General features: G+C 52.8%; 2 protein-coding genes across 54 annotated transcripts in view; one reads left to right on the forward strand and one right to left on the reverse strand.

Moving 5' to 3' along the window:
• TMEM163 (transmembrane protein 163) overlaps positions 1-7,479 on the forward strand; it is a 270,249-nt gene extending 262,770 nt beyond the window's left edge. For all 4 annotated transcript variants that reach the window (XM_055572764.1, XM_055572765.1, XM_055572766.1 and 1 more), the window contains 2 exons: positions 5,269-5,410; positions 6,716-7,479. In XM_055572764.1, the coding sequence (XP_055428739.1) occupies positions 5,269-5,410; positions 6,716-6,776 (203 nt within the window). In that variant the 3' untranslated portion in view covers positions 6,777-7,479. The remainder of the gene's footprint in view (positions 1-5,268; positions 5,411-6,715) is intronic.
• A 1,157-nt stretch (positions 7,480-8,636) lies between these two features.
• Positions 8,637-14,905, reverse strand: part of MGAT5 (alpha-1,6-mannosylglycoprotein 6-beta-N-acetylglucosaminyltransferase) — a 398,003-nt gene continuing 391,734 nt past the window's right edge. For 48 of the 50 annotated variants that reach the window (XM_055572802.1, XM_055572785.1, XM_055572804.1 and 45 more), the window contains 2 exons: positions 9,526-14,513; positions 8,637-9,231 (listed from right to left, as the gene is read on the reverse strand). In XM_055572802.1, coding sequence (XP_055428777.1) covers positions 14,315-14,513 — 199 coding nt within the window. In that variant the 3' untranslated portion in view covers positions 8,637-9,231; positions 9,526-14,314. The remainder of the gene's footprint in view (positions 9,232-9,525; positions 14,514-14,905) is intronic. The other 2 variants (XM_055572775.1, XM_055572799.1) reach the window with 2 other exon arrangements.

The raw sequence follows: 14,905 nt of genomic DNA on the forward strand, positions 1-14,905 counted from the left end.
TTTTTTTAATTAATTTATTTATTTTAATTGGAGGCTAATTACTTTACAATATTGTAGTGGCTTTTGCCATACATTGACATGAATCAGCCATGGGTGTACATGTGTTCCCCATCCTGAACCCTCCTCCCACCTCCCTCCCCATCCCATCCCTCAGGGTGATCCCAGCGCACCAGCCCTGAGCACCCTGTCTCATGCATCAAACCTGGACTGGCGATCTGTTTCACATATGATAATATACATGTTTTAATGCTATTCTCTCAAATCATCCCACCCTTGCCTTTTGACAGGGGACATGGGAATGAGCTTATGGGCATGGGAGTTTGGGGTGGGGCCCCATAGGAGGTGAGGGCAGGGCCCCGGAGATGAGGGACTGATGGGACCTTGTGGGCCGCTTTGGTAAGCTGGGAGGTCTGTGGGTTGGGGCTGTGAGCTTAGGGTCCTTCATGGGGAATGGCTGTAGCTGGGAAGGCTCTAGAATCCTGGAGGATGTGGAAGGGCAGATAAAGAATTGTCCCCTGGTCTGGGTGTGCTGGTTCCAGTGTTTCTGCCAGGCTCACAAGAGTTGCGGCTGAAATAAGCCATAACCAAAGGTGGGCAGAGAAGGTCAGATGCTCCTGGAGGGGATGGGTGAACGAGGTGAAAGTTCCATGGGCGGGTGGGTCCCCGCACTGTCCTGGGCTGGCTGATCCCAGTGATTTGGTGGAGTGAGTGGACATCTAGTGGCCGTCTGGGGGAACCTCACTTTCTACACTTTCTGAGCTCTAGCGGGCTCGCTGAGGGCTCCAGGGCTACCGTGCCCACAATGAAGGTGGAGCAAGAAGGGTGTAGGATTCTAGTCTGCAGGGGCAGAGGCCATCTCCTTCCTGTCTCTGCCTTTCCCCGGCCACCCCTCAACACAGAACTCCCCCAACTTTGAGGATGCTTGAGAGGTCAACTCCAGCCCTGGTAGCCCCTGGACAGAGTAACGGGTTCTGTGGATGCTCTGTGTGGCCCTCTGTGAGAAGATGTGGGCTCCAGAGACTTTTTTGATTCCGTGTGTGCTTGTGTGTTGTCGCTTCAGTCATGTCCGACTCTTTGTGACCCTATGGACCGTAGCCCTCCAGGCTCCTTTGTCCATGGAGTTCTCCAGGCAAGAATATTGGAGTGGGTTGCATGCCTTTCTCCGGGGGATCTTCCCAACCCAGGGATCGAACTTGTCTCCAGCATTTCCTATATTGGCAGGCGGATTCTTTACCACTAGCGCCATCTAGGGTCTGATTCCATTTGTTATTAATAAAAAGACTAGGAGGATTTAAGGGACAGCCAGAGGCAAGGGGGTGAATGCCAGCCTCTTATGATGGGAGAGGGGAAACACTGACGATCTCGATGCGCCAGCAGACAGGAGGGAAGTATGACCTCGCCGTTCTCAGAGTGGACCTGCTGTCCCCCTACTTGGGGAGACTGGAGGCAGAATGGAGGGTGTGATGTGCAGAGGCCGAAACCAGGGGCGGGTCAGAGAGGGAGGAAGTTCCAGGTGCCCTACATGCAAGGAGCTGGGAAAGACTCAGCTGGCACCCAGCTTCCCATGAGGTGACAGAAGGCTGGAGGGGCATCAGCTCCATGAGCTGCATGGAGAACAGAGACAGAAGGGAAGCAGAGTCCACTTCCTCATTAGCTAGGGGTGAGTGAGCCTGGAGGAGCCCCAGAAGGTCATACCACAGGGGCCTGGGCTGCAGCCTCGCCCCAGGCACCCTGAGAAGGGGCACCCAGGGAGTCACCTGCCCCTGGCCTCCACGGCAGGGAGGTGGAAGGCTGAGAGATCTGGCCTTGGGACTTGGTGTGGTGGGACACATCTCAGCTGAAGCTCACGCCAGCCCTGCCCTCCCACTCCCCTCAGGACACCCAGAGGAAGCTCCTTGTCAGACTGGCTATCTACCAAGGAGGCCTCAGTGGGTGAGGGGTGGGAGGCTCATGATGGGCGGTGGGCAGAGATCCCCGGGTACACACAGTGGGGCAGGAAGGGCCTGCCTGGAACAGCCCTCACCAGCCGCAGGTGCCCAGCAGGTCCTGGCCTCCTTTTCCACACAATTCCCTGGACTGGCCTCCGGAGGATTTGGCCCCAGTTGGGGGAAGGTAGAGGGGTTTGCCTTTCCTCATGCTTGTCGCCTGTATTGAGGTGGTGCTGGGTTGGAGAAGTCCACCAGGTGTGAACCTTGTAGAGTGGGGAGGTTGACTCTCCATATGGCCCCCAACCACACCCCGAAGTCCCGGAGTAAGCCCTCTGCCTCTCGGTGGCTGTCTGCCCGGAGCTCCAGCTGCAGGCTCTGCCTTGGTAGGGAGACCCCAGGACCCCGGGCCGTGGAGGCCTCATCTCTCTTGGGATAGCTCAGCCCAGTGAGTAGGCATCCTCTTAGCTAGACTGAGGCCCTTCTGTCCATCTGTGAGGTCAGTATGAACGCAGCAGCCAGTCGAGGCCCTGAACAGTGGCAGCCTCCATTCTGGGACTCAGAATACAGCAGGAGAGAGACAAAACTCCTATCCATAAGCTACATTTCTGGTGGGAAAGAGAGGGATGTTTGTAAAAAGAAAAATGGTAAAAAACAAAACAAAACAAAACAAAACAAACACCATGTGATGAAGAGCCCTGGAAAACAGTGAAGGAGGGGCAAGGACAAGAAGGTAGGGGGGTGTGTTGGGGCTGAGTGCAGGCTGGGGAGGAGGCGGCCTGGGAGACCCCAGGAGGAGGAGTCCGGGGTGTGGTGGTCAAGTCCAGTGTGGCCAGAGCACAGGGGATGGGGAGGTCGGGGGACCTGATATCGACAAGCCTGGAGGGGCTGGTCACGCACAGCAGGGCTAGTCGGCTGTGAAGAGTCTGCATAGGTTCCAGGGTGGGCAGCTTGCCTACTGGAGGGTCTTGGCTGCTGTCCTCCACTACCACGGTCACTCTGGCTACTGCGAGGGGAATCATTGTGAGGAGGGAGATGTGGGCAGGAGGGGAAGGGGATGGAGGAGGGGGGCTTCGGCTGGGGGTAGATGGAGCATGACTCTTGGAGGGAACAGTTGACAAGAATGACTTGACGGATGGATTAGATTTGTGTGTGAGGAAAGTCCAGGATGAACTCCTAGGGTTGTAGCTTCAGCAGCTGGGTGGATGAGGGCGCTGTTTACACTGAAGGTGGCTGAAAGTTAAGTCGTTTGGAGGCAGAATTTTTTACTCTGAACATGTTCAGTTTGAGATGCTTCTGTGTCTGCAGCTGAGGGGGAAGGTCAGGATGAAAGAGAGCTAGGGAGACGCTGGCTTATGGGATGAAGGTGAGAACCTGCGGGGAGAATGTTGATGGAGGAGGACTTCGGGGGACTAAGCCAGGAACTCGGATGGGGGTGACTAGGAGGATCCAGTGAAGGAGAGTGAGAAGGAGCAGCTGGAGAGGGAAGAGAGACAGTGGCAGAGGGTGGTGTCACATGAGGCTGGAGGGAAGCATTCCCAGGAGGGCGTAAGATGAGGACGGCTATGCAGCCATGGCTTGTGACAGCCTTGAGCCATCCAAGACCAGGGAGGGCTCGGGGGGGGGGGGGGGGACCTGAGGTGTGGAGAGGCAACCATGGCACGTGGCAGCCTGCAGCCATCCAAGACCAGGGAGGGCTCAGGGGAGGGGGATCTAAGGCGGGGGGTAGGGTAAAGAGAACGGGAGATATGCTTAACGGGGGTAGACAGCTCTTCAGAGGGTTTTGCAAAGGGAGGTAGTGAATGGGGGTTGTGTTGGGGGTAGCATGGAATCAAGGGAGGAGGTGGAGGTTTATCCCAGTGGGAGTGATCCAGGAGAGGGAGAAGAAATTCAAGAACAAAGTCCTTCAGTGAACAGAGACAAAGGCACTGGTCTGACATAGAAACAGGGGTAACTGGAGAAGCAGCTGAGGATGTGGGGACAGCGGGCACAGGTGAGTGATGGGTTTGGTGTTGGCAAGATGAGGTATTGTGATCTGAACCTAGGTGCTCTAAGACGTGCGAGGCCGAGTCCTCAGCTGCGAACTGGAGCAGGAAGGTGATGGAGGTCTGAGGGGAGAGAAGCGTGTGTGATGCAGACACCAGAGATGACCTTGCAGGCCTAGCTTCATCTGGGTCCCATTGTGGGAGGCGGCCTGTTAAGGTCTACCCCGTGGATCCTGAGAAGGGGTTTGGCCTAAGTCACCTCTACCCTACACTCTTCTTCCTTTTCCCCGCTCTTCATTTAGAATGTCCACTAGTGGTACAGCCCCCACTGAATGCATTTAAGATTGATCTCAATTCTCCCGCTGGAACCTAGAATTACCGCTTTTGAGTTCAGCAGAAGCATGGCGCCCTCACACAGGCCGAGCTGCCTGAGAACGGAGCAGGACCTGCTGTTGGAGAGGTTCCTGGCCTGCCCAAGCAGTGTGGGCCTGCCTGCGGCTGCTCTTGGGGCTCAGTTGCACTGAGGCAGGCAAGGAGCCTTGTGGCTCACACCTCAGTGAGCCCCTGGGAGCCCCTCTAAGCCGTTCCCTCTCGTGTAGCCTTGGGAAACCTACAAGTAGACTGGAAGGCAATGTCCAAGTTGTAGGGACCCACTGAGTTGACATGTGGGGAGGAGATGGTGATTGAGGTATGTTGTGTCCAGTTCTTGTTTGATTGCTGTTTCTGTAGCTAATTCGAGACTTTGCATGTCCTTCCTGTAGAATGAAAAGCCTCAGGTGACTTAAGGAGACTGTTGGGAAAGGATGTGGGTTCTGGTATCACCCACCCTTGCCCCTTTCAATCCATGTAACTCTGGTCAATTTGTTGAACCTCACTCATTCTGTTCAACTTAAGTTTTATTGTTGGTAAAATGGGGGTGATAATCTGACTTGACAGAATTGAGAAGATCCCATCTCTGTACTTGCCTAGCAGACATCAGACAGATGTGAGTCCCTGAGCATTGAATGTGTCGTGTGTTCAGCAGGCCTGGTGCCCCTCCCCTCTCAAGACCTGCGTTCTAGCCTGTGGGAGGGAGGCGTTGGGAACCACACACAGGCTACATCATGAGCAGGAGTGCCTGGCAGGGGATGGACACTGATAATGGGGGTGATAACTATCCAGGGCGTCTCTGGTGACATCTGAGTGGAGATTTGGCAAGCCATGTAGGTGCCTGAGGTGGTCGCTGCCGCTTGCAAAGTGCTTCTGGAACATTCCTTCCAGCACACGCTCTGGAATGCAGAGGCACACTTGGCATTTGGGGGGTTTTCCTTGTGGCCACGCTGGGCACTGGCCTCAGCCTCTCTCTGCTTCCCTTGCAGGGTTTAACTCCCTTGTGGGGGGCGTGATGGGCTTCTCCATCCTTCTGAGTGCCGAGGTGTTCAAGCACAACTCAGCTATCTGGTACCTGGACGGCAGCATCGGTGTGCTGATCGGCCTCACCATATTCGCCTACGGGGTCAAGTAAGTGCTGCTTCCTCTTTGCCCTCTGGGCGGTCAGGGGTGCTGTATTCCCCACTTCTGATAACTACATTCTGTCCCTGTGACCCTCCTGCTCCTGGGCAAGGTCGTCACACATCCTTGTGGCTGGGAGAGAAGGGAGGTAAGTGGTCCTCCCTTCAACTCTTGGTGCCAGAAGATCAGTGCCCCTTCCTTCCTCTATAGTGAGGGTCATGATGATGCACCAGGCAGGCCTGTGTGGTATCCTCACCCGTTAGCTCCCTCTGCCACCTGAGGCAGTCAGTGGGGAGGTTGTAGAGGGGGCTAAAGCCCCCAGATTGAGAAAACTTTTTCTAAAAGGGCACAACTTTTTCTTTTTGTGCACAAGGGCTGCATGTAGAAAAACCCACCCAGGCCTTGGGTTCTATCTAGTCCAGCCCGAGGCCCCTCACTTAAGTGCCCTGTGGGCATCACTGGCTCTGTACCCAGCGTCCAGGCTGGAGTCAGCCTCTGAAAACAGTTTCTCAAGCTTTTAAGTGTCAACACACCCACCTCTCTCTCCCACCAGGATGGCTTTAATACAAGAGACAGTAAGTGTTGGTGAGGTTAAGGAGAAATCAAAACTCCATATTCTGTTGGTGGGGATATAAAATTGTTTAGCCATTTCAGGGATGGGTTAGCAGTTTCTCAAAGTGTTAAACACAGAGTTGCTATTTGGCCCAGCAGTTCCACTCCTTGGTACATAATCCAGAGAAATGAAAACATATCCATGTAAACACTTACACACGAACGATCGTAGTGGCATTATTCATAGTGGGCAAAAAGTAGAAAAAACTCATATGCCCAACATACAACCCATATGCGGGTTTTAAAGAACACAAGTGTCCACTGATTAAATAAAAGGTGGTAGAGACATAGTGGAGGATTTATTCAGCCAGAAGAATGAAATACTGATTGTATCACACGGATTAACCTCGAAAATACGCCCAATGGAAGAAGCCAGTTACAGAAGGCTACATGGCACATGATTCCAGTTATAGTCAATACGTCGAATAGGCAGATCTTTAGAGAACGTAGATTAGTGGTTGTTGCGGGGGGTAAGGTGGGGTGACTGCTAGTGAGTTTGTTTTATAGGGGGGTAATGAAAACTTTCTGGAATTAGGTGGTGGTAACAGCTGCGCCCCCTTGTGTGTACACTAAAAACCACCGAATCCCAGGGATGTTATGGTATGTGAATTGTATTTATAGAAACAAAGCCCCCATCTGTTCCCCAAGCCCAGGGCTGTGGAGGGTCCTTGTTGGGGTGACCGGTCCGCTTCCTCCTCGCAGACTCCTCATCGACATGGTGCCCAGGGTGAGGCAGACGCGCCACTACGAGATGTTTGAGTGAAGGTGGCCTGCGCCGGCCGCCCCGCCGCTGCATGAAGACTGTCAGGACCAGGAGACGTTTCCACGCAGGCAGATGGTGCCCATGTTTAATTGAACATCAGCCTCTCTCTCGGAAAGCTTGTGCTCACAGTAACGAGGTCTACCCCGCAGGTCGTACTGTCCTGCTCTCCTCCTACCACCACCCCCGCCCGACGCCGTAGGACAACACTCACCGAGCGGGGACCCTCCGTGGGAACTGACCTCGTCCACCTTCTGCTATAAAACAGGTTCGTGTGGGGAGGGTACACGCCCTTCTGTGGTGCTCCCAGCCTGACATGGATAGTGACTCACCAGGCCCACCTCCTCGGGGCTCCACGTGGGCCGAGTCTCTGGTCTCCTGGCAGATTTTAAGAGGACCGTACCCTTTGGTCCTGCACCCCTTTCCAGAACCATCGTGTAGATCACCTCCTAATTTCTATCCGTGTATTTCATTCGTTTCATACTGTTTTACTAATCCTCAATCTAAACACTGGATTTGTTCTAAAGGAGACCATTCTATTTTTAAAGTACTTAGTGATAGATGGATGAGCTTTGCATGGATCAAACTCAGCCCCAATCCTTTCTTGTACGTTCAGAGCCCAAACATATATGTGTAAACACAGGATCCCTTTTGGAGAGATGTGAAACTACAGTTTATTTGTAATAAATTATATAATCTATCCATAGATGCATAGATCTATATGCTGTGTGAAGTGGTAATGGTACATCACAGTCTTCTCGTGATGGCTTCCTCCTCTGTAAGGAATTAGATGTTCTCGGTTTATGTAGCGTTAGTCGTAGACTCTGTACAAAACAGCCCCCCACATGCGACAGTCTGTCCTCCAGCACTGCTGCTTGTCCAGGCAGCGGTGACCAATAAAGACCTTTTCCTGTTTTGTATGGTATGGGGAGGTGATCGCCAGAGTTGTCACTGCTGTGGGCAGGTTTTCTGTCGTGGGTGAAGGACGACTTGTGCCCGGGTAGAGCCCCTGAAGGGCAGGTGGTCTATTCTAAGAGGTCACTGACCTTGGTTCAGTCCGATGCTTTCAAGAGTGCTTTTCTCCAATGGCATTCTGCAGAATGTTCTAGGGGCTGTTACCATGTCTCACACACACAAAACAGACACGGTTCTGGTCTGGGAAATACAAGATGCAACAGGTTCCTTTTCTGCAGGTTTTTTTTTTCCTGTATTTAATGTTTAGTATAGTTCCCACGGTGGAATCTTTGTGTTGCATCCTCAAAACTTAAGCACTCAAGTTATGCTCACCTTTCCGGGGACTTGTGTCCCGTCAAAGATGCCAGGTGTCCCCCATGGAGTCTCTGCTCCGGGCAGCATCCAGGCACTCTGCTGTCTTCAGAAAGGCTGCACCATGGCCCTCCAGCATCACCTATAACAAGTCCCTAGTGGGGGCATGAACTTGACCTTCCTTGTTCCTGGGGCACATGCCTAACCAAGTGCTCATGCACCACTGAACTGTGGGGTCAGGGTGTTCTTTCTGAGGCAGGGAAATGTGGTCCAGGTCTAATAAGCCCACAGACAGCCTCTACCGTACTAGCACATCCTGAAGGAGTTTAAACATCCATTGTAGCCCCCCTCTAGGTACGTACAGGGGAGGAGGAGCGCTCCACTATCAGTACCGGTGGATGTGATCGAAGGGAAGAGTCTTAACACAGTGAACGCTTACCCCTCCCCCAGTGCCTTAAACCTACCTTCCCATCAAGGTTTCCAGCAGCGTGTCTGCAGACGACAGTGAAACCGTGGCCGCCAGTGCTGGGGGAGTGGATGTATCGCACCCCGTGCACCCACCCGGAACCTCCCCCCTCCACAAATCAGGTCCACCTGTCACACAAGAAAAGTTTATTGAAAAATAAAGTTCTCCCTAGTTTTCTCTACAACAGTGGAAAACAAAGCAGTGCTCTCTATGCCGGTACAGTACATGTGACAGCAACACCTCGTTGGCAGAACCTTGCACGACTTAACCCCGGGGGACAGGAGAAAACAGCTGTACCAGGAGCTGGCTGAAGACACAGACGCGGATGGCAACTACGGCAGAAAAGATGTCACCATCTCCTTTGGCATTGGTTGTCCCACTCCCATTTTTGTTCTGTTCATACCTGGACAGGACAGGGAACAAATGCTTCCCAAGTTTGCGCCATCTCAGAGGTGGGCAGAGGTGGCCAACTAAGCTAGGTTCCTGTCCAGCTGTCCCAGGGAGACCTCCTGCAAGTGGTCTGAGCACCTAGGGCTGCACCCCCCGACTCCCCAGACACAGGGCCCTGGTCCCCGCATGAGCACACAGATGCCCTCCATCCCTCTGCCCTGTCTCACCAGCTGCAGGGGGCTAGGGCTCCACAAGATCTGGGGAGAATCGAGGAAATGCTTGGAAGAAGGTGCACTCCAATCTTACATCCACAGACATGTAAGACTGCTGATGCAGCTGAAGAGAATGCAAAGGATCTTAAAAAGACACCAACAAATTCCTGCATTTTCCACAAATGCAGTCTTTCCAGAATAGTGCCAAAATAGGAGATAAAAACTGAGCCTATTTAGGGAAGTAAGAGGCTGACACCAACCAGGCTGCACCCTCCCCCCCCCCCAAAAAAAAAGCCAACTGACATTCGGGTGATTTGGAAAAACATCACTAAGCTAGGAGCAGCCTCTTGGAGTTCTGAAGACCCCTCACTCGCTCCATGGAACTAACCTTTAATTTGATAGAAACATAACAACTAACCAGCCTGGGAGTCTGATCCTCTTGGACTGGACACTGGAGAAGCCACCCTGGCCAGCAGGGGGCAGCAAAGGGCCTTCCTGGGGGAATGAGTATGTTCAAGAGGTCATTCCTTTTCCCTTAAATAAAAAAACAGAAACACCTCTATTATTGCATTTCAGAGGAAGATGGGTAACTTTAAGGGAACAGTCTGTCAGAGGATTTATTTTAATTTCCAGCTCAAAAAGTTCTGCACACACCCTGGAAGGGTCCAGAAGATGTTAGTGGGGTAGGATCTGGCATGTGGCCACTCTATGTCAAGCTGACTAATTTTGCAGCCCAGTTCCACTTGGGGCTGAAGTCAGGCATATTTTCAAATCAGTCAGTGCATTCAGGGACACAGTACCATTTTAGCCAGCAGGGTGGACTCAGGACCTGGGAATCTTAAACCTGTAGTTCCTACAACATTCTATCAACCTGGAGTATCTTCCTGCACCTACAGGAATCAATGATAGGAAGTGAGCTCAGCTCTTTTCCTCAACTTGTATGAAATGTGAAAAACAACAATATTTAACATTTACTAGGACTTACTATTTGCCAGACATTGCTAAACACTGAATCCTCACAAAACCCCTAAGTGCTAAGAAAGCTAGGGTAAATTTTTTTTTTTCTGCATCTGACACTAGACAGCTAATTTGGCCTTTTGCCATATAAACGTGGGTTTTCCATTTTTTTTGTTGAAGCCAACAAGAAGGAAAAGAACCCACCCTCTGCTTTAGGCAACTCCCACCTTCCTAGAGCAGCCTGAATCTCTTGACATCTGTCCGTCTCTTCACATGAAGATGCTCTGCAGCCTAGGGGATGGGCGGGATTAGAATGAAACCACTGTGGAAATGAAAATATTCTTCAATAAATAAAATATTCCAGGCTTGGGAGAGAAACACAACCACAGCCTGTCGTTAATAGAACTTTTTTTTAAAATCAAGAATTGGTGTGTGTGGGGGGGGGGTGGGCGAGGGTGGCAATGTCCCAATTATATACATATCTAGCAGGGAAACCACCCCAGAGAGGGGGTGGCCTGATTGGCCTGGTCTAAAAAGCACAAACCCGCCCATAACAGCACAGTTTCTGCCTAACTGCTCACAATCACAGTTTTACTACCAGTGAGCTGCACTGGGACGCCAAGGGGGCTTACTGGGAGGCTGATGTTTGCCAAGGAAATAAAAACGGGGTGCATATTATTTCCCCTTCATCCTGATAGGGAGATAGAATGATTTGGGGCCAGTGCTTCCAACGAGCCCAGAGGGGCCTGCTTCCCTTCACTGCAACCCCTCACACAGGGTTGGTTCTCTGCCCCCGCCACCCTCCACCAAGCACCCAGGGTGGCACCTGTCAACCATCCGTCTCCAGACAAACCCAGAGACCTAGCTGAGCAGCCTGGGAGGGTGAAGGTTTGTCTGGAGGAAGTCAACTCTCTTCTTGGGGCCCTCGTGGCTGCATGGGGGTATCTGCGCACATATGCTGCAACCTGGGGAGCTTGGAGGGCCTGTCTGGCGTCCAGCTTGGGTTGCCCTCTGCCCTAGGACCTGTCTCGCAAGGACAGGTCCTATCTACTCCAAGCTGGAGCAGTCTGCTAGCTTCCTTCAACAAAACCCGATTCCAAACACTGACACCAGATTCCAAAAACCAACCCCAGAGAAAAGTGAAAAGGCACCTCAGAGAAACAATAAATATCACCAAAGAAAAGATCGCTAAATACTTACAAACATACAGCAAACACAAAGTAAAAAACCCAATCTAAGCAAAAATGTGAAAAGCTTCTCCAATTGTGCATGTGCAAATCAAACTGCATACCAGAAATAAATGAGGTGTTTACTGGCATGAGAAGTGTGTTTTCCCTTTCAGGAATTTTTACTCCTGAAAGTGTTTACATTTCAAAGGAAAGCTTTCTCTCCTTTAATAAATTAAACCTTTTCCCTCAAGTTTTTTTAAGAACTTAGGATCACAGTGGAGGAAAAATAAATCCAAACTTTTAGGAAAAAATGTACAAAAAACTAAAAAACCAGGCAAGAGGTGAGAGATGCTCAGAGCACAGGAAGATGGTAGCCCTGACTGGGGATCTCTCTCCCTGTGTAACTTATCAATTACAAGGTGGTTCAGGAGTCTATCAAGATTGGCACTGGCAAAACCACCCAAGGCTTCTAGCCCACACCCTGAAAGGTGCCTTCCTCTCGCATAGCAGGCAGCAATTGCAGCCCTTCCTGCACAGGGCAGATGGAGGCTCCACCCTAATGTCCTCTGGGGTCACTGACCAGACTGGGGCCAAGTCTGTGGAGGCCTGGGAACCAGTATACATTTGGTGTCGCCCCCTCTGCCCTCAACAACTGGAGTGTGGGTTTCTTTGCACCAGGAGCAGCAGCCACGTCACCCCACCCCGGGGCAGAACTCTGGCTTACTTCCGGTCAGTACTGGGATGGGGGGAGCAAGAAGGATCTTAAGGTGGAAGTGCTACCTGGGCTGCCTGACTGAGGGTCCTGGCGTAGAGAAGAGGGTTTCTTGAGAAGGCAGAGAGTCCCTGAGCTCAGGGGCAGCCGGCAAACAATCCCTGCAGCTTTTGGAACACAAGGCCGGCACAGCGTGTTTCTGAGAACCGGGCTTTCCAACCTCCTTGCTTTCAGAGTTCCTGTGCTTGTTCTAACGGATCTCTGCCAGATGGGTTAGTCTGGCAAAGCGTGGGAAACTGGTCTCGGCCCGCAGGCTCCCCCTGCTGGTCAAATACGGGAACGCACATCCTCAGCACCAGAAACGGCCAGAAGGGCCCAGGAGAGGGCAGCACTGGCCCAGGAACTGCAGGTCTGGGCGCTAAAGCGAATTCCTTCTAGGAAGGCTGCAGCCAGGAGGCCCCTTCGTAGGCAATAGTGGTTCCCGACAGCAGGGATGGCAGCTGTTTCCTCCCCCTGCAGGAAACTGTCCTCGCGAAGCAGTCAAAAGCACACGGGCACTCACACCCTCTTGCCCAGTTTCCTTTCAACTTCTGCCCTTGTTTCTATTCTCAGCCAGTTTGTGAGGGGTGGGCCCTGGCATCCATGCTCAGCGCGGAGGCTTCCCCATCAGAATTCTCCCTGGCACGGGCACTCAGGGGCCACCTATGGGGTGGGGGACACCCTGGCTGCCCTAACTCCCCCACTCCATTCTCTAAGATCCACCGAGGTTAGTCTAAGGAAAGAAGGCCGGCTGTACATTTGATATTACTTTTATACCCAAGAAGAGGAATCGAGGAGTGGGTGGAATCTAACCTCCCATCCCTCACAGCCCCACACTCCTCCTGGGTGGGCCTCAGACTTGAGAATTCTAACCTGAACCTTGCGTCCCGGAGGCTCACCCAGCCATTAGCTGTGTCCAGCTTTTCTGTTCAGCAACCAAGCCACTCAGAATCTTTAGTGAGGGCTGGGTGGCTCATGGGACAGCTTTCAAGGGGGACATTCTGCCAGGGAGAAGGGAGCTCACTCTTACCAGCACGGAGATGCCAGGGGCATCACGGGAAACACACACACACACACACACACACACACACACGCAAAGCACTGAAGCACGGCGTGGGGGGAGGGGAGTGGGAAGGGGCTGGGGGAACCTGCACAAGAGCAGAGCACAGGGACTCCAGGGTTTGGTCCAACCTGCTGACCAGTTCAACACCCTCCTCCCCAGTATTTCTGCCTGGAGTAAAAGCCAGTGTCAGATTCCTACCCCTTGCAAACCACACCCACACTCATAGTCCGCAGCCAAGACAGTGCACATTCATCCTGGCCTGCCCTTGCTCCTCCAGCCAACATCAAAAGTTCACTGAGAGCCCCATCCCCTGGACTTCGGTGACATCGGACGGAGTGAATATGACACAAGCCCAGCTCAGGTGGTGCCGCTAGTTTTTAGGGACCAGCTTCACTCCTGTCCAAATCGCAGTTCAAAGACACCCCTTCTCAAGGGGGTAAAGAGCACCACCTCCAAGTGCAAGGGTAGCTTTTAATCCTAACCAGAAATGACAGCCAAGCTGTGTGGGGGTGTGTTCCACCTTGGGGAGAGCGATGGAACAGAGGAAAGGAGCCTGTCACTGCAAAGCAGCCCATCTCTGGTCCCTGCTGGGTTCTCTGGACCACACAAGCATTTCCCTGGACAACTAGGGGGGTGCCTATCCCCTAGCCTCTGCCACCTGCTAAGCACAGGAATTTCTTTTCTTCTGCCACCATCCACTTTGAGGAGCTAGGTACCCACAGCTGCCCTTAATCATGCCACCAGCCCCATGGCGCACCCTGCCCAAAGCAGACAACAGTCATGTTATAGTGAAGAGGGATGGCCAACAGAGGAAAATCAGAGACGTAGCAAGACGCGCAATCAATCCCTCTTTGCCCTCCCCAGCTCCCCCTCCCTCCCTCCCAAATAAATAAATTAATGGGTTTAGGAATGTTCCCGTAGGAAGTTCTTTCCGACTAGCTTGACTCCTCCTCTGGTTTTGTTTCGTTTAAACGAATATTGAGATTCTCTTTTTTTACCCTGGAGCAGCTGCACAGTCTCCCTACAGTAGCTCCTCCAAAATTAAAGACGAAGTTGTGCCAGGGAGAAGCCCGGTTCCCGGCCTGAGGGTGGCTCCGCTGTGATGCTCTGACTGCAGCGGGACCAGTACCAAATCGAGACCTTTCACCAAAACGTTCAGGCTCTGGGGAGAGTCCCTGAATGGCGTCTGTGTCCCCGCCCCACCCTGATGGGGCGGGAGCCGCTGTCTCCCCCCTGCAGAGCGTAGGCGCGGGTGGAGTGGTGGCAGCTATAGACAGTCTTTACAGAGAGCCACCTGGCCCTTGATGAAGTCCCGGCAGGGGCAGATCCTCCGGTGACGGGCGTGGGCACCGGCACAGCTGAACAGCAGGAGGTCGCCTTGAAACACACAGTGCTTGTTCTTGGGGTCGAAGGAGGGCGCCACGATGTCCTTGGCCAGCTCTGAGCTTTGGCAGTTCACATCGTACCTGAAGAGCAAGAGGAAGGGGTTGGAGAGGCAGGGACTGTCCTCAGCCCTGGCCCCTTCTGCCGCCCTCCAGTGGGGAAGGCTGTTTGGGGCTCCTGTTGGCCACCCTCTGACCCAGCCATCCTCACTTCTGGGAACCCGGGCTCGAGAAGGGCTTGCGAACGCCTGGATGTGCATGTGGGTGCGGTATGTGTTCAAGGCTGCTTAGTGAAGCATTGCCTGTCATGGAGAAGAACCGGAAATAACCTGAAGACTCAGCACATGGGGAATGGCTGGATCCCCTGTGGCTCAGCTGTGTTATCAGCACACGCAGCACTTGACAAGGAGGTAGGAATATGAGCGCCAGCCTGAGAACAAGTAATAACAGGGGGTGCAGTGTATCCACGTGTGTGT

The sequence above is a fragment of the Bubalus kerabau genome, chromosome 3 (genome assembly GCF_029407905.1).
Source record: "Bubalus kerabau isolate K-KA32 ecotype Philippines breed swamp buffalo chromosome 3, PCC_UOA_SB_1v2, whole genome shotgun sequence".
In the NCBI taxonomy this organism is placed as follows: Eukaryota; Metazoa; Chordata; class Mammalia; order Artiodactyla; family Bovidae; genus Bubalus; species Bubalus kerabau.